General features: G+C 39.3%; 2 protein-coding genes across 3 annotated transcripts in view; both read right to left on the minus strand.

Annotated features, from left to right (window-relative positions):
• The window catches only part of plod2 (procollagen-lysine, 2-oxoglutarate 5-dioxygenase 2), a 28,312-nt gene extending 15,865 nt beyond the window's left edge, over positions 1 to 12,447 (minus strand). For both annotated transcript variants that reach the window (XM_029528829.1, XM_029528828.1), the window contains exons 1-3: positions 12,067 to 12,447; positions 2,572 to 2,663; positions 1,752 to 1,888 (exon numbers count right to left, since the gene is read on the minus strand). In XM_029528829.1, coding sequence (XP_029384689.1) covers positions 1,752 to 1,888; positions 2,572 to 2,663; positions 12,067 to 12,169 — 332 coding nt within the window. In that variant the 5' untranslated portion in view covers positions 12,170 to 12,447. The remainder of the gene's footprint in view (positions 1 to 1,751; positions 1,889 to 2,571; positions 2,664 to 12,066) is intronic.
• A 6,228-nt stretch (positions 12,448 to 18,675) lies between these two features.
• On the minus strand, positions 18,676 to 23,297 carry LOC115060756 (phospholipid scramblase 1). Its single transcript, XM_029528830.1, has 7 exons — positions 23,234 to 23,297; positions 22,782 to 22,871; positions 22,167 to 22,209; positions 21,857 to 22,077; positions 21,524 to 21,685; positions 20,871 to 21,032; positions 18,676 to 20,429 (listed from the first exon to the last, which is right to left on the minus strand). Exons 2-7 carry the CDS (start codon positions 22,848 to 22,850, stop codon positions 20,400 to 20,402), a joined length of 687 nt encoding a protein of 228 aa, XP_029384690.1. The 5' UTR covers positions 22,851 to 22,871; positions 23,234 to 23,297; the 3' UTR covers positions 18,676 to 20,399.
• Between the last annotated feature and the right edge of the window lie 255 nt (positions 23,298 to 23,552).

The raw sequence follows: 23,552 nt of genomic DNA on the forward strand, positions 1-23,552 counted from the left end.
CATAACAGGAAAAGAGCTGATTCCTGCCAGTGAGGCTGCAGTCACTGACAATAAAACACTTCCACTGGTGACTTTGGTGCTGTAGTTGAGTTTGTGTATGGGCTGACCTCCCCCCATTAAAAAAAAATTAAATATATAACATCTTTTTAATAAACAGTGTGAGAAAAGAGAACAAGACTTTCCCAAAGGACAGATCAGGCCTCTTTACCAGGCATCTCGTAAAAAGGAATGGAGACCTGTATGATCTACTGTATCCACATCTGGCTGACACATGTTCTAACAAATACCCCCTTCCCCCTTGTTAAGTCATCAATCAGTCAGCGCAACCCAGTATAACAGTCTGCAATTCATAGCAGCACACTTAAGACAGTGTTTAAAAAGTTCATTGTGAAAATGAATACAAGCATAACTGACCTAACGTGTGCCTGTTTTAACTAATGAATGTAAAATATGGTGTCATTATAGCTATTAGTATTCAACCTAGCTTTACAACTGCTGCATTAGTACTACTTTCCTGGTCCAAATAATGTTCTTTAATAAAGGACAACATTTCAACTCACTGAAAAAGTCAAAATCAACATTTCAATTCTTAAAACTGTGACGAGCTGTCCCTTTAAAAAAAAAAACAAAAAACAATTACCTGGTGTTCAGTAATGTGCCTCTGCTCCAGCCAAAGAATATAATTATTCTGCTTTCAAACCGTCTGGGTATGTGCACACATTTATTTTGCCTTTCCTCTCAGTTAGGGCATCTAGAGAAAGCATCATTGATAATGTCCAAAAGTATCAACACCCATTAGTTTCATCCTTTGGGGCACAATCACATTACTGAATATGAGAAGATGGCTCAAAATGAGAGAGGGACTGATAAGCACCAAAGTATTCGTTCACTAATCGTATTGGAGGTGGAAGTTTGATATAATCAAAATAATCACAATCACACTATTGATTTGACGTAAAGTCAAAGCACAGCTCTTGGATGGATGTGTCTGAATTAACCATTATCACAGGCTCAGACTTAGTGGATTGCAGTTAAACCTAAGATTTTGCACTTTTTTTTTTCCTATAATCACATCCACAAAAAGAGAAAGTATAAGATTATATTCCATTTACCTGTTTGAAGGGTGTGGCAACTGCACAGTAATTATAGGTAGTGGGATTCATGTGACATGCTACACTAAGTACCATCATCTTTTGCTCTATTTAAAGGAATATGGCCTACAAAGCAGTTATTATTGTAAACCACTCACATTAACTCTGTGAAACTTTCCATTGGCCTTGAAAACTTATAATTCAGCTACCTGCATGTGAGAATTACTCCCCTCATATATTTGCTGATGCTCTATAATAATGCCTTTGCCTTTCCACATAATCATGTAGAGACAGCTCTAACGGAGGAAACTTCACTTTCAAACCAATTATTACAGGCTGTGATTGTGAAAATGAGTTTAATTTTAGATTCATAGACCCACACAGTAATGAAGGTATTTGGTGTCCCAATCTTTACATGCTTCATATTTCATATCACAGCTAAATCAGCTCAAAGCACAATCAGAATGATCTGTAGGTGGAAGCTGAACATCTCTATATAAGAAAAAGAAAATCATTTGATTTATTTTCAAACACATGGCTTCAGAATGAGTGTCATGAAATTTCCTGTTGAAATGTCACCACCACTTTTCCTTCCAGGGGCCGTCTCCTGAGCAAGGATACACTTTATGGAAAGTCATATGTATTTGCCTGTCAACTTACCTATCCACGGTCAGCACAACGAGGTCCTCCTGGTCACCCAGAGACTCCATGGCCTCTTTCAGTAGTCTGACTTTTTGCCCTCCACCGATAGAACGGCCCACATCACCACCTTTCCATGTGTCTCCCATTCCCAGCACCTGAGCCAGTGGCACAAGTTTTAGAGACCGACAGGAACTGGCTTTTAAAAAAAATATGACTACTATTTATGAAATAAGAGCAGGGTACGATGAAGTTAATCAACCAATGCCAATGGTCAGTTATGTTATGTTCTGTTAGCTGGTTCTTTTCACCCCCTGACTGCAAGAATTGTTTTAGTTACGTCACTCCATAAATGCCACTCCAAAAAAGAATACACATTCCCAATGCTTGAAATGGGAATAAAGTTAGTCTCATACTGACATGCCAGACTCCCTACAGTAACACAAAGTTATTCTGTGTTTAAGGTTTTTCACAAGGATGGTGCCAAAAAAGGCTCAGAAAGCAGCTTTTAAGTGTGTCTGCAGCAGATGATGTACAGGTGTAGCAGTAGCACACAGGAGTATGGAAATGTGAGTATAGCATAGACTCAGCACAGAGCCAAAAAAAGCTGTGTTTTTGTTGTTGGTTACAGCCACAGAGGCTTGTCCAGTCAGGATTGTTTCTTGATTTTTGCAGCTTCCTGCTTCTTTCATCTACTGTAAGACATCTTATCAATCTTGGGAAGTGTGTTTTTCAAAACATCTGACTGCAGTGAATGAGTGAAGAGTATGGGTGGGATTGGTTTCTGGGAAAAACTGCCCATTAGTGGACATAATTGTAGAGTATGAGAAGACCGCCTTACCTTCACAGTGTAGTTGAAATAGTTTGCAGACTGCATAAAGCGGAAGAAGCCATCTGTTTCTTCTGTTGCGACAGTTAAGACAAGCAAATTTTCTGGAAGAGAGGGAAAATAAATTTCCACAACTGATTATAGGGATTCGAGAACTTCCTATTTCAGCAGAAAACCTTGTGCGCTATTTATAGTAGAGAATTTAAAGCTTTATACATAGAATGTATATGTGTTGTTTTAGATGATTTATGTTCCCACGTCTGTGAACCAGCTTTCTTGTAAACCTCAGACCTATGTCAACAAACTGATAACAATATGGTTTAGTAGTCTAACTCTGTCTCAAATTCAGAACATTTACCATAAATTTAATTTGCTTTATAAACAGAAGCATATTTTTATACACAGACTCAATAATTTTCTTCTTTATGGGTTAAAGGAACTCCCACAGAACTCTAGGACATTTCCAGTGGTCATGAGTGCTGAAGTCTGAGGTTTGAGGAAGGGTTAACCAAATGAAATTAGCACTATTGCCTCATGCGAAGCTAGAGAGGCGTAATACACCCACTAAGATAGTTTTCACTTGCAGCATTGTATTTTGAAAAAGCAAGTAGCTTTGATCAGGCAGGCGGTAATCTGACTGTGAGCCAGGGAATGAATGTTGTCATTTTGGATCGAGATTGGAATTTTTTGATGAATGGGGCACAGTAATTCATTCCCAGCTGCCCATAGATCATCATAAAATGTACAAAATACCGTTCTGTGAGAGCATTAAGACAGGTCAACAAAAAAGTTAATTACACTTGCACTACACACTGGTTTCATAGCAATACTTAAATACGAATCCAGCATCTCATGCTTCAAGAGTCAATCTGATTTCTATTTCATATAAAGGACTTCATTCCACCAAACTCTCGTAAATTATTTACAATCCTACATTGGCAAGAAAGATTGGAAGCATGAAACGTACGTATCAGGCCGTTCTAAATACCTAAAGAAAAGCTACAGAGCTGACATTCTTGGAAGAAAAAGATGACCCTGCTTTCATTACTTTGTTTTTATGGCAGTCTTTAATAGTCTGAGGTGTATTGATTTGTCGTGCTCACTGTTGCTATCCGCATAAAGAGTTAAGCCATCATGGTTTACATTTCAAGTAGAGGATGTGTGCTAATGTTACATTTTCATGTGGTACAACCCACTTCACTCCCACCGGTCAAATAAAGCCTGTGCTACTGCCATGAAAGGGAAAACTATTCTACAGGGTGGAAAACAAATGTTGAAATTGAATTTAAATAAACCACTTTAATATCTCTGGATGTTAAAGCATCATAAAATAAGTCAGTTGAGTTACCTGTCTTGTGCTGTACTACTTTTCCACATGGGAAATATAAGCTAAAAAAGCCTGGGGGTAACTCTTATTCCAAAGTTATTCTTTTTCCTTTTTCAGTTTTAAGAAAATCACCCACCTTCCACCCACTCATCCTTGTTTAAATACACTACAAGCAGTCTCTTTGTAGCTCTTTTCCAACCATTTCCTGTCCATGTGTCTTAGCCATTCTGTCACACCAGTCTAGCCTGTGGCCCTGTCAGTGCTCTAATAGCTGTTCCCGTATTCCTCTGACACAAAAGTTCCATCACAGGTTAGGTTTAGTTCGCCTTCTGACTCAAACCTCACAGCATCAGATGGCACATAGCAAAGAAGTGGGCATTTTCAAATGAAGCACAACACGACGGGATGTGATGCATATTATGTGCCACAGATGTGTTCTTGTCCTCATTTTTGGCTAGAATGTGGAAGTTGATGGAATGGAGGCAGGATGGCGTTCATTACATCTGGGAAGCACTTTTTTTTTTTAATGCAGCTGTGTAAAACAGGTGCTTTGCATGTCATGTCATCTATGCAGCTTCCAAAATTATAACGATTGAAGACAAACATTTCTGGTAAAACATTGCATTGTTAGTTTATTTTTTATTTTTTTACTTTTGTGAGGAAAAAATACTAGAATAACGGCACATGTTCTGACCATCTCCTTTGGAAAACACACTTTCATATTTTATGCTGGGAGGTCTGAGCAATATTTGTAAGCCACCATCAAAATTCAGCATTTTATTTTCTGTGATTACAGAAAATAAATTCTGTGATTACAGCCAGGGTGAATGTTACCATAAAACTTAAATGCTCACCAGTAGCTCTGCTTGCATTTGTCTCATTTGAAGCAAATGATGTGCTGCAGGTTAGCAGCCCCGCTCCATTCACTTATTAGTATGAGTAAACTACTCATTTTCTATACAAACTGTTATAAGCAGAGCTTTTTTTTTTCATGCTGATGCAAAATATCTAATTTTTCTGAAATATCGAAAAGGCATTTCCTGTTAGAAGGAAAGATACTGACCCTCATCAATCATTTCTATGTGGCTGCTTCCTGATAAAGACAGCCAGAGAGGCTTCCTCCATTTGCCTAAATGCAGGCCACATGCATCCCAACAACCTCCCTGTTAAGTACAGCCTGGGGATCCAATCCTCCTTAGATTTAGAAGCAATGAGACACTTATGTGCTGCAAGTGTTTTTGAATACCACAACAGGTCTTTTTCATGGTTGTTCTATACATAATTACTGGTGAGGAAAAAAAATCCCTTTTGCAGTCGCCTCGTGTGAATCGTAAGGCTGGAAACCTTGACTGGATGTCATGTCATTGTCACCTAATGTAAGCAGTAGTTCTCCTGTGGGGGAAAAAATGGGATCCAAGGCCACTCATCTGTCTCCCTCTTTCAGTCCTTGTTAGATTGGTGCTCAATAGGCTGCTTATGTCCAGTTTTGATTGAGCGTTTCACAACTTGCAAATAATTATCTTGTAATCAGTTTGGCAGGGTGTTGTAAAAGACTGCACCTTGAACAATGAAGGACCAGACAAACAATTCTATGCACTCAATATTGAAGTGTCTTTTTTTTTTTTTTTTTTAAACTGAAAAAGGAGATATTTTAAACTGTTTTTCCTCCATACTTGTTGACACACAACCTGAAGAACACAGTGAAAAGTAAATATTTCTGACTGACTGTTCATTCATCTCAAAATCACTTTCTCAGATTCTACAGGAGGTTTGAGTAAATGATTGAATACACTGTGTAATGTAACAAATGGAATGACGGATTAACCTTTTGCGCATTTTTGGCCTCTTTGGGTGATTGGTCACCTGACTGCCTTCAGTTCTGCTTCATTTACACATTAAGCGTATGCTTTTAGTATCAATTCTTGATCTCACACTATTCCATGTGTATATGTTTGCTTCAGGTCTGGTCCATAGTTCATTTCTAGATGTATGCAGATGACATGCAATTGTTGAACTTGGCATGGTGTGGAAAGGACTAAATTGTCATTAAATTGGATCTCATGTCACTGATTTTGGCATGCTTATTCAACATATAACCAGAACAGGCTTATGTAATTTACAAACTGGTCCTTCTCCCAACCAAGAATGAGTTCAGCGTTCTGTACTCTGTCCTCAATCATCGGTTCCTTCAACCAGCACATGAAGTTCATTGCAAATGAAAAGTAATCTCAGTCAAATTTCATGTTTGCGAAAGCTGATTTCACTTCTGCATTGTAATATATCTGAACCAAATGATACTTTAGAGGGGCAAACATTCATTAAGTGCTGGCGTGCACTTTAGCTTTAAATTGCACACACGCGCACAATCAAACAAATCAAAACATTTTCCATTATTACATCTTATAAATCAGTCACTCATCACTTCTAGCTAATGTGTCATCCAATTTCCCTCTGCCTACAATTGACTGTCAAGGTCATTTAGCCTTTAGATACAAGCCTGTTCATTAGATCTACATTAGTGAGGAAGATAAAATAGGCCTAGTTTAATTTCTCCCCTCTATTAAAGAAGCTGCACGTTGCTTCAATGTTCAAATTAATTGTAAGGGAGAGAAACCAACTGTTGGAGGACAACAAAACTACAAAATTACTTCTGTCCAACCATAGAATGAAATCCTGGGCCAATCGTCCAGTCCTTTGATAGATTTATTTCTGTAATCCTACTAATAACTAAACATAGCTGAGCGACAGATGGCAGTATTCAAAAGGATAAGTTTTCAGACAGCCATTTTTTGTTTCGGTGTTTAGTCTGGGTAAATACAGCAAGTTCTCTTGTCAGTATTGTATGAACAGCCCACAGGAGGACAGGAATGTAGCTCTTACTGCTGTAACTCTTTCCCAAGAACAGGCATTGGAGTCTAGATTGTGCTGCCACATGGGGCTAAGCCATCTAGGTAAACTTTCACACTTGGATGAGCAAAAATTCTGACTCGGTGGCTGGACCAAAGCCTAAGTAAGCATTTTTTGCAGAACAGAAAGAGGTATCATGGGAAAGCGGCTTGGCCTTAGGTATAAGGATAACACAATCTTTCCTCTCTGAAGACACATTTCTGTCCAGTGAACACAAACACTTCTATTTTCATCATCCAAGTAAATAAACAGTTTTTATGTACAGGCTCACAGAAATGATGTTGAAATTATCAGGCCAAGGAAAGTGCAGGTTGTAAAATTAATGTCTGCATACCCTTGCTCTTCATTTATCTGACTGAGCCGGGCTTTTATCTTTACAATAAAGAAAAAGAAGATGGAAAAAGTAGTTCTAAAATTTTTAATCAGACTAATCTTATGGTCGCTGTGGATTCATTTAGCTTAATCATGATTAATATTCATTAATTGTTTCATTTTGTGAGGGCAAAAAAACTCATAAAAGAAGGCGATATATAAATGCTTAACATTCATTTATTTAAACCAAAGAGCAGATGTGGTGTCCAGATTGCTCTATCTATATATATATATATATATATATATATATATATATATATATATAAAAGCAAATACCAACCACATAAAAAACATTTATTTTTGTATTTTCTTCTTTGAATTCAAATTTGCCATTCCACAGCCTGGCTATTTGTTTGAGAATAAGGACCTTGTTGAAAAGCCGGCACTCAAAATATGAAATGTAATTTCAACTTCACATTTTCTGTGTTCCTTTCCTGGATGTCAAATAATGAAAGGACATGTTAGTGGCAGAGTGCACGGTGAGTCGTACAACATTTAGTAGACGTGCTGAGTTTAATGGGCTTCCAGGCTGTTGAGCTGTGCCAAAACTTCAGTGGCTGTACAACTGAAAGTTCTCTCTGAATTGTTCAAGGTAACGTAGCTCATTTCTTCCTAACAAAAATGACAGAGAATGCCGCATTGGCTAAAGCATGTTTCTTGTTCAATTTCGAGGAAATCATTCTAAGTGTCTATAAGTTCATCTTGCCTGAACTATGAGTGACCCTTTGATAAATTTATATTATTATTAAGGGCTACTCTGTTGTCTTAGGGTCTTAAAATGTCTTGTCTGACCACTCGGGGAATTGAATGTCTTTTATACTTAGTCTGTTCTGAAAAGTCAGCTGCCCCTCGGTGAGTTAATATTGTTTACACCAGGATATAATTGTGCACACTTGGTTGTGCACATAAAAAATGACATTAAAGAGTCCAACCAGTGGCTTTGTTGTCACTTTCTCACAGCTGGTTGCTCGCTAAAAGTGGCTTTGAATGTTTATCAGTTTTGGAAAAATTAACTGGGCAGCAAGTTTGTAATGGACTGAATGTAGATAAGAGGAATAAACACAAATCTGGAGATAATTCTCTTTCTATATATTCACTGTTCAGTCCTCAGATATGTATCCCTTCATTTCTGATCTCTGGGCTTAATACAGAAATGTTCTTGCCAACCTACAACTACTTTTAAAAGTCATTCCCATTTTAGAATACATTCAAATTTTAAAGTAACCACTGGCAGCTTCTGCACAAACAAAACAGAAGTTTAGATAGCGAAATGCCACAAGCCTCTATACATACATACTTTTTTTTTTTTTTAACACCTAGAGAAGCAAATACCATTGTTGCTAATAAAGCGAGTTCTCCATCTGCTTGTAATTACTGTACCTTCAGTAACCAGACTTAAGAGGACTAGAAAACAACTCACAACTTTTTGTCAGGCAATATTTGGGTTTTAACCCAAAACTAAAATCTTCATTTTCTGATGCGTTGAAGGTCACCATAATTTCCGTAAGTCAAGAGCTGTGTGGTGCGTGCGCAGCAAAAGGCTGTTTTTCCAATTATACGTCAAACCACAGGCACTTCAGCTGTAGGATGTGGCACAATGATGTCACCAGCACCAGGCCTGTGTAACACACACACAGTTTGAATGTAGCTTCTAACATATTTGTTTGACCCTGAGTAATTAACAAATCAGGAAATTGTTCTGTAGTGATGTTTATGTGAGAGGGCAGGATCATGATCACAGTTGGGATTATCATTTCAGTCATGTCCGGTGATTTTTGTTACATATGTGGTTTCATTTAACACAAATCAGAGTTTAACCACTTTTTTCATTGGTAATTGCTATTGTAAGTGGAACACGATTATATGATTTAGAAGTTTTTTCTATCCTTCATTTTAGTAGTGATTGCTGTGAAGGTGATACAAGCTAAACATTTGTATGTACAGCCACATCAAACACTAACCATCATCTCAGGCAGATGATTTAACTCAATGAATTTGCTGAAAACTAAAAATAAACTCGGGTAATGGTTCATAAAAACATTTTGCTTTGTTTTAATGCTCCAGAATCAACATAAGTAACTTAACCAAGAGGGTTTTTGAACCATTCCACTGTGTCAGCTATAGCAATACAAGATACAAGCCAAATAAAATTTGCTAAGAATCAGCCACTGCCTGATTCCCACTTTGACACATTAAATATTGAAATTATTCCCGTAGTTAAGAATGTTACCATTGAGAATCTCCTGACATGTTTTATCAGTACTGCTAAAGTGAAAGCATTTTGCATCATGGGAACTCTCTGCTGGATATTGTTATCAGTTCAATGTTTGGTAGAAAATGATAAACAGCTAAGAAGAAAAGTCAGTGAAAATGCAGACACCCCAACACATATTTGGCTAAAGGGGTGGCACAGAATCAATTTTGTGGTGATAGAGTGGCAATGTTCTAAGACATGATTACAGGTCTGGCATGCCAACACGGTTTGTTAAGTTAGTTGGACTGGAATTACAGGCAATAGAGAGCGCTATTATGCAGTATATAAGGCATGCACAACCTTAGGTGGAGTTTCCTTTTCTCTATAAAATGCGCCCTGCTGACACGCCAGGGATGTCTGAGAAAGGTCTAATCTAAAAACACTCGGTTGCATGAGACAGTGGAGCAGACTAGATCATACTGAGTAATGGTGTTTGGCTTAGCCTCCCATAAACACTGAGTCAAGAAGTATGTCCCAGTTTACCATCAAGGACTCCGATACTGCCTAGACTGATACCACGAGAACTAGCTGTTAACTCCAACACTGTGTCAGAAGTGCTGTTTAAACAGCAGGCATTCAGTGAAAGGCTCCTTTCAGATGGACAGGGGGGTCTACACTGCCCAATTTTTGTAATTTTCCAAAACCAACCAACCAACCAACAGCCACGTCTGCTGCTCTCAGAGGCAAGCCAGGTGCACATAGGTGAGAAATGGGCTGAGCTCTGCTTTCTGTCCCTTCTCATGGCTGAATTGCACAAAAGTGGAAATGCTATGCTATCTCTATTCATACATCTGGCATTCAACAGAAACAAAGGACACAAATATGTAAAACTTTTCTGGAGACTTTTGACTGCTACTTTGAACAACTATTACTTCTTTTTAAGATCCCATCGCTCTAAACAATCAGTTTGCCCATTTTAAGAGGATGATCTTTCTCTACATCTGGGAAGAACTTGTTCTTTTTGACACGTCATCCAACCTTTCTCCAGAAAAAGCATTTAGGCCGTTGAGTTACCTAATCCCAATGCTCTGCATTTCTCTGGAAAAGAAATTAAAATAACTCATGAAATTGATATTTAATGCAATTTAATACATCATACAATAGGTGTTGTGCTTGAGCATTTCTGACAATAATGATCCAGACAGGCCCCCGACTGTTTATAACTGGTGGGCTAGACTTTACTATTATGTCCCAGTCAAAAACATATGGCTCCTATTTGGATAAGAATCAGAGAAACAACAGAACATCTGTGCTACGTATCAAACTGTCGCTCATAATGAATCATTTCTTTGTTGAACGAGTTTTAAGCTTTGACCTGGTTTATTTAATGTGGTCATTTTCACGCTGACTTTTACAATGTAAAAATCATCACATCATCATTTCAAGTGATACCATTCATTGATAGTGTTCAGTACAAACACAGAACCTAATTAACCTGCAAAGCTGAGGGCACACATTGATATCATTTTGTCATTGCATTTACTTGGCGTGGTCACATAAAATCTAAATGTTTTCATTCGGTAGGTTAAACTTGCTCATCCAGCAGAGCAGATTATTCTTGTTGCCAGGTGGAATAAAGTTCATCCACAGAACCCAGAAATAAAGTTGTCATTCCTCTTTATAAGCTGTCGCACTTGCTGTCATGAATTTAGGCATGTTGTGGTCTTCCTGTTCCCCTATGATACAATGCCTCTAAGTTGTTTTTAGGATTACAAAGCAAACATTTAAACCATCTTAAATGTTGAAGTGGCTCCTGTGTGGGGGACACAGTCCCCGCTGTGTCTCCGGGCCAGAGGACAGTAGCAGCCTGTGAAGCCTGAAGTCAGCTGTTGTACCCAGATAAGTTTGCCGCCTCCTTCTGCTAAATTCAGCATTATAAAAGACCCCGATTACCAGACATGGCCTCACCATGTATCCACTTATGTTGCTGTCTGTGCGTTTTATGCGATGCACTTCGTCTGTGACAAAAGCTGTGTTTAACTGAAATGAGTAATTTAGAGCAATTTAGCCACCGCAACATGTTCATAGGCTGATGATTTTCAAACAAGCCAATAAACCGGTATATGCAGCAGTATATAGGATGCCTCAGCACTCAACTGTAGAGCAGGTTGTGCTTGGCTCCGCTCCATGAACCTTCAATTATAACGGATTTACAGCCCCTTCTTTTTTCACAAACATGCAATTAAAATCCATTGCCGGTGGATTGTGTGGCAATTAAAGGTTAATATATGCGGACCTGTTCTGCTTGTCCTTTGTGTGTGTAAATGCAAAAGCAATAAAACAAAAGAAAGTCGCCTGTAATTGGTTACTTATTTCGAACAAGTTGACAACTGTAAATGAAAAGCAGAAGCTACGCGCAGTTTAACAACATAAACAAAATCAGGCTCATGAGAAACCACAGTCGGCTCAGTCGTGTTGAGCCCTAACATGGAAATAACTCTACCAGCCCAGAAAGAAGCCCAAGAGGCGCAACCTGCACCCCCCGCACACAAACAGCATCATGTCCTTCAGCGCAGTTTGCGCAAAGAGCGGACATTTGATGTAGCATCAAACATGGAAAAGTAAGTGATATGGCGTCTTGCATCGTTACTGTGAGTCAGGTTGGTGGTGGTGGTGGGGGGGGTGCGAAAGTTTCCTCATTGTTTACCTTTAGGAATGGGCGCAGGAGCCTGGGGGGGTTCAGTAGAGGACACACGATGGACAAACTTCATCCAGCATAAAAACGCAAAGCAGAACTTCAGGTACTCCATTGCTGAGTGCGTGTTCCCGGACAGAGCAGACTGGACCCGACGCACCGGCCAGGATCTGTCCCGCGGGGTCGGAACGGATGTTCTCGCGATAATAAAACAATCAGAGAAAAAAAAAAAAAATCATCTGAGTGTGACGTCTGCTGGTCCAGCGCCTCTCCCAGTCTGCTCCGAGGAGGGGTCCGGCCTATAAGTACAGCAGTGCCGGGACTTGGAGCAACAGGCGTGGTTCCTTAATTGCAGCTGGAGCTCCCGGAGAAGATCCAGCCCAGACAGGGAAGATAACAGTGTTCAGGGACGTCCTGGGAGAAAGTGTGACTAAGCACAGCTTGTATCTGAACCACCCCCCCCACCCCCAGCCAGCCCTATTACTGTAAAATACCCCTCCCCTAATGCCCTCCCCCTGCTGTAAGAACACAGCCTCTGTCTCTGGTGTCCATCCAGCCCCAGGAAAGAGTGCTCCTTCCCCCCTTACACAGTAGCTCCTATTCAATCAATAGTTATTTTATTTCAGTCTCTCTCTATAACATTTATCATTGTTTTCATTTTTTTTTTTAACTTTCATCTTCTCATGTATATATTTCCAATTTAAAACACTTGCATCCTGAGAGCGAAGTGAACCTGAGCCAATTTTCTTGTTTGTGTGCACAAACTTGGCCATTAAAAATTATTCTAATTCTGTGGAAAGTCTTTTTCAGTCTGCACAAAACCAACAGATTCCTCCTTCAGTTACGTAATTAAATACTATGTTACAGAAAAAGCCTTGATTTGTGACATTAGCATCAAATTTACTGAGAAAGAAAAGTTAGGAGCCATTTGTTTAGCTTCATTCATTTTGTCATTTATCTACTGTGTTATAATGTTGTGCCCCCAGACTGAACCCCTCCCCATGCAAGGTGAGGAAGTTGAGCCCATCATGTTAATGTCCTCCAGATGTTCAATGCTCAGACTTCTTTTGCAGCTGTTATCTCCTGTGTTCATCTTCACATGCAGTTTATTTTAGTGACTGTTATGGCTTGTATCCATAACATGGCTTATATCCCCTGGGTTAATAGTTTTTTGTAGTTTTTTTTTTTTTTTTTTTTAGTTTTTTGTCGTTGTTGCTAATTTGTTGCTTTACTATGCATGAAATCAGTCTTATCTCCAGATTCTCCTCTGGTTTCAAAGTTGGAACTTACTTTCTGTGCAATATTATCCTCCATCAGAACAGTATTGTACAGTTTGTCTTTTCTTTAAAGACATCAACAGAACTTTGAATATATGCCGTGCTCATTATGTAGATTGTTCCCTTTCAGCCCATGGATTAATTCATTTTATTGTATTCATTTCGATCCCCATTAGCCACAACCAAGGCAACAAGTATGATTCTGCATGTTCACACACAACAGTGGGATCAAGGAAAAATGTAAAAGGAAAAGGGCAAAAATAAAACAAGCCAACAACAGTGACAAAATTAGAGAAATCTGATCAGGACATAAGCAGTTTTAACTGTGTGTAATGTCTGGGGGAAAATGTTCCCGCATTTTCATTCCCCTGCACGTAAAATAGACAAAGGAAACAAAACAACCATATGACTGCGGTGCAGTTCTGGGTCTTGACCACACTGAGAAATTGTGGAGCAATTTGAGAAATGCAACATTAATTTGGTTGTCCTTCTAATAGTCAGAAAATACTGAAAATAATAATAAAAAAAAGAATATACATCTGCAAAATAAGTTTTGTTTGGGGTAATCTTTTATTGAAAGAAAATGTTACATTTTCAGTTGATCAGTTAAACAGATCTTGCCAATAATGGCACGTCTATTAAACAGACAAGCCACAGATGTTAGACCTGCTCCTGCTCCCCTAGAGCGATGTTCTCTCTCTCTCTCACACACACACAGAGAAATTATGAGGAAAAACAGAAACCAGACATTACATTCAACCCCCGTTTACTGTCTGATTCTGTCCGTCTCCTACTGTCTCAGCTGACCTTGAAACCAATGCTTTGACTCATTTGTTTCCCATTCCTTATTAGGAGTAACAGACCTGCCCCTTGCTCAAACCATTCCTACACACTTTAAATGGCAGCTGCAGCGAATGCCAGTGCCCAGATTGTTTCACTGAATGACCTCACTGCAGAGACACCTGGAGCACAACTTTCATCATGAGATAAATTTCTTAAATCCAGTGGGGCCTCAATGAACCTTGAAAATCTAAGACCATGCCAGAATACATTACTTGGATATAAGCCATTATTTTTGCTGTAATTCTGTGTGTAGCTGAGTTTAAGGTGGGGCAGATATACTGATAGAAATGAGTGTGTTGAGAGGAATTTACCAGTAGAATCTTTCTGTCTAAATAGAAACACGTCCTCCCTGCTGTGAAAGACAAATGAAATAAGAACTTAGAAATAAGACACTAACCAGATCTATAAAGTTGTCAGTGCTATTATTTGCAAGCTAAATGAGCCTCAAGGAACTTGTCCTATAACGGCACAGTGACATTATAGGAGTGATTTCTGCCCTGTGGGGTAGTGAGGGAACGCTCTGCAGCTGAAAGATTAAAGTGTTTGTGGTACAGAACCACAGGCAGCGTGTTGGCAGTATGGGATAGGGAATATTCTGTGTTTTGCTTCACTTCGAACACCCACCAAACATTTAAAAAGCTAATGAAATGTTTTCTGGATTTCATTAGAACTTCATGAAATCGCACCAGGCCCCAGAAATAAGCCCCTGACATTCTGTAGAAATTTGTAAGAATCATGAATCAGTCTCATATCAAGATGGGATTTTCAGAAATTTGACTTCCTGAATACTTGCTTTGGTGGCAGTGTCACTTTGATGGAAAGCTTAAATTTAGCGTATGTGCGGTGCAAAAATTGCCATATCGTGTGCATGGGTTGAGTGACTGCAGCAGTAAGTGGGATGGAGATAAAAGCCATCAAGTAAACCAGGTACAACTGCACATAATGATCCTTGCCATATATCTTCCCAGGTGTCAGTGGATGATAGTACATGAACTGCAGCACACGTAGGTCTACAACTAAATAGAGCTTTTTACTAACCTGAAACTGGTGCACTGACTCTGACCTTCCCACTGCATAGGTGGCATTTTCTGAAGCTTGCTCTTTAATTCTTGCTTATTTCAGTGCCAAGTTAAATAGATAAGCCTCCAACCTGCTCTGTTCTTAGATTAGAGAAAGACTAAACAGAGTATCACCCATTTTCTGTGCTGTTGTGGAGATAGTGGGTTTGCAGGCAGTATTCAAATTTAATCAAGCTGAAAGAGGAAGCAGATGAGTCATTAAGGAGACTCTAACGGAGATGCCTAATATTGAACATACAGCAAAAGTTTCCTTGAAGGAAAAAGAGGACACATGGGAAAGTGAGGGTGAAATTGTTCTACCATTCCTCTCCTGGTTTTTATGACTGCCATCAATAATTTTGGCCATATAATCTAAAAAACAATGTCTTCTCCCTTTCATTGTGCCAATGTGCTGCTTCAGGCAATATCTCAGCTGAAATCACAGACCTGTCAGTGGGTGGGACACACCTTAGATTTCTGTCTATTCTATTTTTGACGTAACCCCTATTCGGTGGTGAACCCAAATGGTTTTGCCATTGAGAGTGAGTCACGCTGCTGGGACACGTTGTCCCCTAAACTTTAATTGAGAACCCAAAATTGCACTATGATTGGAAAAGAATGGGTTTTATTTTTATCACAAACTCTTTGATGACTCCACAAAAAGTAAAATAACTGGTACAGATCAATGGAAAGGGCAGGACTGCACTGTTTTACTCAACTCATCCTCCTGAAAACTCAGAGCTACGTCAGCCTGAGATCACTTGTTTGAGATGGTTCCATTTATGTGGCTACGAGGAATTGAACGGCTCATGGTGTGGTCTAGGGGCTTCTGGGAGGATGTGTATGGTAGGGTTTCATCAACATCGCATTTAATCTAAGACCAAAGAATTTAACAATGAAGTACTATTTTAATGTCACCCCAGAGTGAGACTGGATTGGGCCGTCTTTCATCTGTTTCATCCTGATCTTACTATAAAGAATTAGGCAGCAAAGTACTGTTTTAATTCTGAATCAATGCACAGATGGCAATGTTTGTGACTGTCAAAGTTTTCCGTCTTATGAATGAGAATTTCTTCACAATAGACCAGGGATTTGGGTAGTGTTCCTTTAAAATTACACATAATGAGCTCTGTACTGTAGGCAGTCTTTCATTTGAATGTCATCATTAGGCTGCCATGTTAAAACCACAAGGCTCCAAAAACAGGGGTAGGTCAAGGGGAAGGCGATTTAACTTTGCATTAATTCTCTGTTTCCATGGCCACTTCATAGTATAAAAATATGTATATATTACAAATATTTGCCAGCTACACTAAATCTGAAAACATGTATGACAATGTGTTGATAAGAAGGCAATATAAGTCGGTATGTTTCCTTCAGCAACATACTTGTTAAAGCAAAACTACTGTCTGTGACCATCACTGTCAGATCACAGTGAAGATAAAGTCAAAAGTGGGTCAGTCTGAGTCACCATAGCTGTCTCCTCACCTACTTCTGTGTACATGGCGTTTTCTTAGGCCGCGTTTACACAGATGTCACTTTTTGTGACCATTTGTTTATCGCAGTTGGCTTACAGCACTAATACCTGAAATTCCAGTGTGTCCTGCTGTGAGCCAACTACAGCCACCCCAACAGTGTCAAACTCACTTCAATCACCAGATTGTGCTCAGCTCTGACGTTGGCCAGAAGCTGAGTGAACACACAGTCTCTGGTTAGACCGTAGATTCACTGATTTGTTGTAACAAACTTAACAGGTCCTAATTCTCAGCACTATCCCAAATGTGTGCTGTAAACCCTGGGAGATGATCCTCAGCCCACATTCAGTGTTTACACAGTACGTCACTCTGCTGATTGTTTACCCAGACTGGGAAGCCTGCTTCAATCTCAAATGAAGGGCATTTGAAGGTTGTTTGTGTAGTTTGCATCTTCTGACTCCCACACTTCAAATGGCGTGAAAAATTGTATAATTTATGAAGACATGTGACTCTAATTATCACACTGTTTACAAGTTGAAAATCCTAAACATGAGTCTAATTATATAGAATGTCAATGAAATGTGCAACACAGAATCCAACATACTGTAGCTTTAGGAAACATCTGTTTTTCCCCCATAGTGGGATGTCTTAGCCAGCAAATCATTGCTGCAATGACATCAACACCATCACATGTGTGTGGTCTGGGTTCCTCTGCATTGATTTCTAACATTTGATCTTATGACACAAGTCCTATTAAATACATCATCTCTTCCAGTTTCAGTGTGTAGCACTAGGGACAAGGTCCTAAAAGTTGCAAGTAACATGTGGGAAATAGCAGGGAACTCGACATTCATCACGTCTAGCCGCAGCTGTTCCAGCACAGGCAGAAAACATTCAGGGAAATTACTTGAAATGCCAGGTCACAAGGCAGCCAAAAGTGAGAGCTTATGTTTTATTGTGTTAATCAAGAATCCAAGAAAAAGTAGCTTAAAAGCTAGCCCTATACCAGCATGTGTCTCTATATTGGTAATTTCTACAAAGAAATGTTAACTGACTTTACTGTCCACGAGCAACCACATGGAAAAGGGAGACGTGATGACAGAGGTGGTGGAATTTATTCACTGGAGAACATCTGTTCTAATAGCAGCTGAGATACTTCAGTCTGGACCAAAGTGGTGGACAGACTTGCATTGTTGTTCCAAGAGTTGTGCTGCCACCCACCATTCATGATGTGTAGTATGACGAGAATGAGCTGTCATCGCTGCAAAATGTTAGAAAATATTTCCTTAAAATTGACTTTTTTAAATTCTTCCATTGATCAAATATTGAAATGAAAAGATTTTCAAGACATGTAAAATGAACTGTTCCAAACTGCACTTTGAACAGCGATGATTTAAGCAAGACCTTGTATTCTAGCCTTCCTCTGTAGCGCTTTTCATTGAGGCAAAAAAAAAAAAAAAAAGTAGTTCCCCCCCTTTCCTTTTGGTTACACCCAAGGTTAACAGCTTCAGGTTAATGGCTTATTTCAGAAAGGGAGAAAAGGAAATGTTCTTTTTACTTTTTGCGTTAATGTTCAGGGACATCAGCATTTGATGTAAAAGGTCCAGCCAATTAACAGAGTTATGCAGGGAAATAACTGATGTGCAGATTTAACCTGAGCAGTTTAAGGTTGCCAAAAACATGAAGGTGGTAATTACAGTAGCAAGTGGACTCCACTAAATACCAAGCAGGGCTCAGTGGTTTCACATTACCTTCCAGAAAGGTCTAACATTTGTAATGGCCAAAATTAGTAGCAGCATTGAAAGTTCTTCTGCCAGGATAAAAAAAAAATGTTGACTATCAGTGGCTTTTAAAGTTACTGAAATGGTGGTTAAAAAACAAAGTCTGAAGAGCTGCACACTTTACATTGTTTTATTTATGCATTTCCACTGACTGCACAATTTAAGATAAGCTCACAGAATTAGTTAGGTTTCTTGGTTCACAGTATTAGTGCAAAAGTAGAAGAATAATTCCTTTCACTGTCCATTATGTGTGAGTATATATACAAATTTACATTAAGAGGCTTTATCTAGTAGCAGTATCTTTACTTACTATTGATGCTTTCTACCCAGCAAGACATGCCAAATGATCAGAATTAATAGCAAGAATGGAATACATTTTTTTTAATAAATTTTAGTATTTTCTCAACTAGCAATTAAGTTGTCATGAAAACAGAGCATGAATGAAAAACGTCCAACTTAAAAATTAATTTGTTAGCTTTAAAAAATTGAGCTGACACTTGTGAATCATTACAATGAAATCAGAAAGATAACACACTTGGTGTAATAAAATATCTAAATCAGATAATCCAGCTGTCAGTTCATAATGCTTTATGCTCTTAAAAGTTGATACTGCCTGTAATGACATAAGATGGTTTTCTTCGACAGTTTTCCACAGCCTCATGGAGGAAACCAAATTTAGTCATTGTGCAAGAAAATTGTTGTTAATGGACTTGAAGTCGATTTAACCCATAAATAATGTCTTTGCAACAGTGCTTCACTTATACCATGCCCAATCAGATCGAATTACCCATCACTCATTAAATCAATTGACAACAGACAGCCGAATCAATGGAGAATGCCAATGAATGGTTTATCTGGATTTTTGTTGCACATGTAATGCCATGATTGAAAAGATTAAAATTAATGTTGAGAGCAGGAAATGTAAACAAAATGTGACATTTGAAATTCAATGTATAAATCCTCCTCTTAAATAATACTTAAATAAAATTTAATTAAATAATACTAATAATATAATGCTCACATTGATATTATCAGACTAGATGTGTAATTCCTGTAGCAAGCAGGAGCCAACAAAATATTACAGTTGCATGCATTTTTAACCTGAGTTTGTCCAAAAATTAAACATGTAATTTAACATGTGTAATTTAAACCCCATGGCAGAAGCAAGTATTGACTTTGTTCATCAAGGCTGGAGTTGGGTTACTCTTAAACAAAATACTGGCTCCCTCTGGTGGAAAACACTGGTACAGCACATTAGGCTGTAACCTGCCCAATGCTAATTAAAAAATACCTCTGGAGCTGACAATGCATAAGTGCGATAACAATGTAAATATTACTTTGTATCTTGGGATCATTGGTTCTTTTGAACACATAGAAGTACACTCATAGCACACAGACAAATAGACAAAGCTGTACACAGGCACATTTCTCTATCTTAAACAGCCAAGCAGACAAAATAAATTAGAAATAAGAGTTTTGAATATCAAGATCTACATGGGTCCCTCTGGGCCCATACAATATACCTACAAATATAGTGTTCCCTATAATTAAACATCTTACCTATCAAAACAACCAAACAGGGTTGAACTGCTTTGCGTACAAAATAAATACCCCAACCCTTCAATCACAAACTGGATAATAGCACTTGCCTGAAACTGTTTCCTAATTTTCTGGTGTATGAATATTTTCATTATATTCAGGTTTTTGTCATAGTAATAAGACGTTTGCAGCCTGTTTCAACTACAACATGTGACAAACCTAACTCATCGTTCATGCAAAATTATAACATGTAGGTACCGCCAGGTACTTTCTTTAAAAATCCATCTGAAGGTTGCTCTGTGTCTGATCATCATGGTTTTATGGCCTTCTTCTTCCAGGAATGTTGAATGTTTTCGCAGAAATCCAGTCGGGCTCCTAGTTTGTAGACTCAAAGAACATGAAATCCTGCAGAAAATCCAAGTTGAAAGTGTTTATATAAATGCAAAGACATTAATCTAATACCTAAATGCATTTAGAATATAAAAGCAAAAGTGTAGGATTTATTCATTGAGAAGTCACTGCTATATGAACTGCAGCATTTTAGCACTTTACACAAAATAGCTCTGTCAAGCTGTTGTGCATTTTTCAGAGATTGGGGTGGCTTCAGGTCACATTTCCCACAAACTATAGGCAAAGTGGTGAATTAAGTGGTAGGTACATGATGTTTCCAACTACTGGTGAAAAGAAGCACATTCCCCATAAAAACTGGGTCATATGAGGTTACTGCATCTATAATAGCCACAGTTCTGGCAGCAGTTTATTTGCTTTGCAAGAATGTGGGTTCAAGTATAACTTTCCATGCAATAATGCTTTCAATAGTGTAAAAATGTTTGTCATTGCACTTACAATGAGAAAGCATGCACCGATCATCACAGCCTTCATTCTCACATCCAGATCCATGGGGAACTGGATACCAAAGTTGTCTGAATCTGTGAATGCTTCCCGCAGGAGTCCTGCCCACTGTTTACTGATTTTCCCAATCTTGCTGACTTCATCCATAGTCAAAATCTGAGGAAAGATTTACAGGGAAGACAAATTCCTGGCATGTATTGCTTTGGGGCTGCTTGGTTGGAGAGAGATCACAGTACATTTCATGAGCCCATCCAGTTGCATCTTTTTGCTGACTGCCACAGTAACTGGAGCTCTGTATCCTCAACAATGACTTCAAAGCAACTGAAGAGGAACCGAGATGGTAATATCACGCTTTAGTTACCCGTCCTCTGGGTCTGGTAAAAGGTCTGTGTCACTGACCCAGATCCCTTTTCACAGCTCAGTCTAATAAAACCAGCTCAGCCATGGAACAATGGTCACACTGTACCACACAAGAGTATGCCCTGTGCAGTGGCTTAATCCAAGGTACAGCATGCTCTGGTTGGAAACATATTTCCTGCTTCAGAACACAAGGAGGATCCCTTACAAGGAAAATGCCCAGAAGGCGAGAAGTGTGCGCTGTTGTGTTTTCATAAATTGAATGGATTTCTGTATTTAGATAAACCCACCTCAAAGTCAACATCTGGCAGGCAGCTCCACCCACAGAACGGCCCATGGATCTTCAATACAGGCTCAGAGTGTTCGTTCGCAACAATGAATTTAGGGGAGAACGGGTGCCACTGTTGTAAAATGTACCCCACTGTGTTACCAGGTGGAGCCTGCACCTCCAGCTGAGTGAGGGATTGTTGGAGAACAGAGTGTGATTTGTAGTCATATCCTCAGTAGAAACAGATTCAAACATACATGTACAACTCAGAGTTTTGAGGTTTAAACAAGCGAGTGAACCAGAGCGGCCTCAATCACGGTAATTTCATTGTGTGTTTGACATTGGCTACACTCACCTCCTGCAAACAGCAAGGGAAGAAGCAAGACATGCATTTCAGCGGTCTGGTGATGGTGATGATCTCTTGCCCAAAATTGTTGAGGATGTGGATGGTGAAGGAGCGCATGGGGCCACAACACTGTCGACTCAGGCAGTCGTTTTCCTCAACAGCGTAGAACACATTCTGACCCATGACGTTACGTACTTCATACTTGTTGTTGCTCTCAAAGCCAACAAGAGCTGTTTGCAGATAAACAGTACACACAGAGCTGCCATTATGAAGCACACAGCAATGAAAAACTTCTGTTCATATTTTTTACATACGTTACCTTCGACAAGCTCCACTTTCTGTTTGATGAGCAGCTGATCTACCTTGTAAAAAGCAGAAAACACTAAACATTAGTGTTGAGAAAGTTAGCATGACCGTACTCACATATAGCATCTGGCCAGTTAGATTAGCTTTATTTTTAAATAGTGAAAATGTCCATAAATAATAGTAATGATAGCATTACATTTTTATTGAGAAATGCCTTTCGAAACCCTCAAGGACACTTTATAACCAGGGGAAATAAATAAGGACACTACCCTGCTGCTGCACACACATCCTGGACTGCATGTGAATGGGAAACTATTATGTATCCGTTGTCCTCTGAAGAAATTGCTAGTGTGACAGTGAACTGCGATGCAGACGACCTTGAGTCCGAGGCTGCTTTATTTGAATTCAGCAGTGAGTCCTTTCTAGTATTTGGCATGCAGGCTTTGCACTGCGTCACATATTTATGTTCACATCTATATTATTCTGATGAAAAGGAGCTATTAGTCGAGCAGCAATCTACATTACCTTGTAATGTAATATCTCAAACATGTTGTTGTGGAATATTTGGTTAAAATAACTGCAGATATGGAAGGTATAGGATCCTTTTCAGCATGATTTGGATACTTACTTGGGTCAGGTATTCTAACCCTGGAGGGCAGCCTGCTACTGCCGGGCTGGGTACGGCATACATGTCCATTTTAGTCAGACCGACGGAGACCTGTTGATGGACAGAAAGCTTTAAGCAGATATGGCGCCATCTTGTGTTTGCTTCGGTGACAATCATAAACAAATGGAGACACCCCCCGACAGAAGGGCGACGTGAATCCATTTCTCTGAGCAGTCTGTGTTTCTTTCCTCCTATCTGATAGTTTGTATTCGCCTGTTTACACACGCACAGGTCTGTGTTCAGAAAGCGGCTTTATGTTAAACGATGGTCAAGACAGCGCGCGCCAGAGGTGACGTCCCTGCTCTTTCATCCCGCCGCTTCCCGCCACTCAGGTGTTATAAAGGACATATTTCTAAAAAGAAAACCAGCGGCGAGATGGCCAAACTCTTACGATCCGGTTCGGTAATACTCACCGATATTCCACCTGCTACCTACTATAATAACAGGCCGCTCCGGAAACAAGCTCACGGAATAAACCTCTCATCCCATTGGTCGATGTCCTCGTACTTCCCATCCTCGCGGACCAATGGCAGCGGCGGAGTGGAGCTCAGAGCCAAATAGAGTCAGACAGTAGAAGTCAGTAGACCACAGTGGAGGTTTGATCGAGGAGGATGTTACTTACTCTGATATTAATACTTAATAGCTGTTTTCATCTTATCCTCTAGATGTCGCCATTAGTAAAGACACACATACAGTCACAGTACAGCAGGATCCAACAGCCTCTTTTTCTGT

Source organism: Echeneis naucrates, chromosome 20 (assembly GCF_900963305.1).
Source record: "Echeneis naucrates chromosome 20, fEcheNa1.1, whole genome shotgun sequence".
Taxonomy (NCBI): Eukaryota; Metazoa; Chordata; class Actinopteri; order Carangiformes; family Echeneidae; genus Echeneis; species Echeneis naucrates.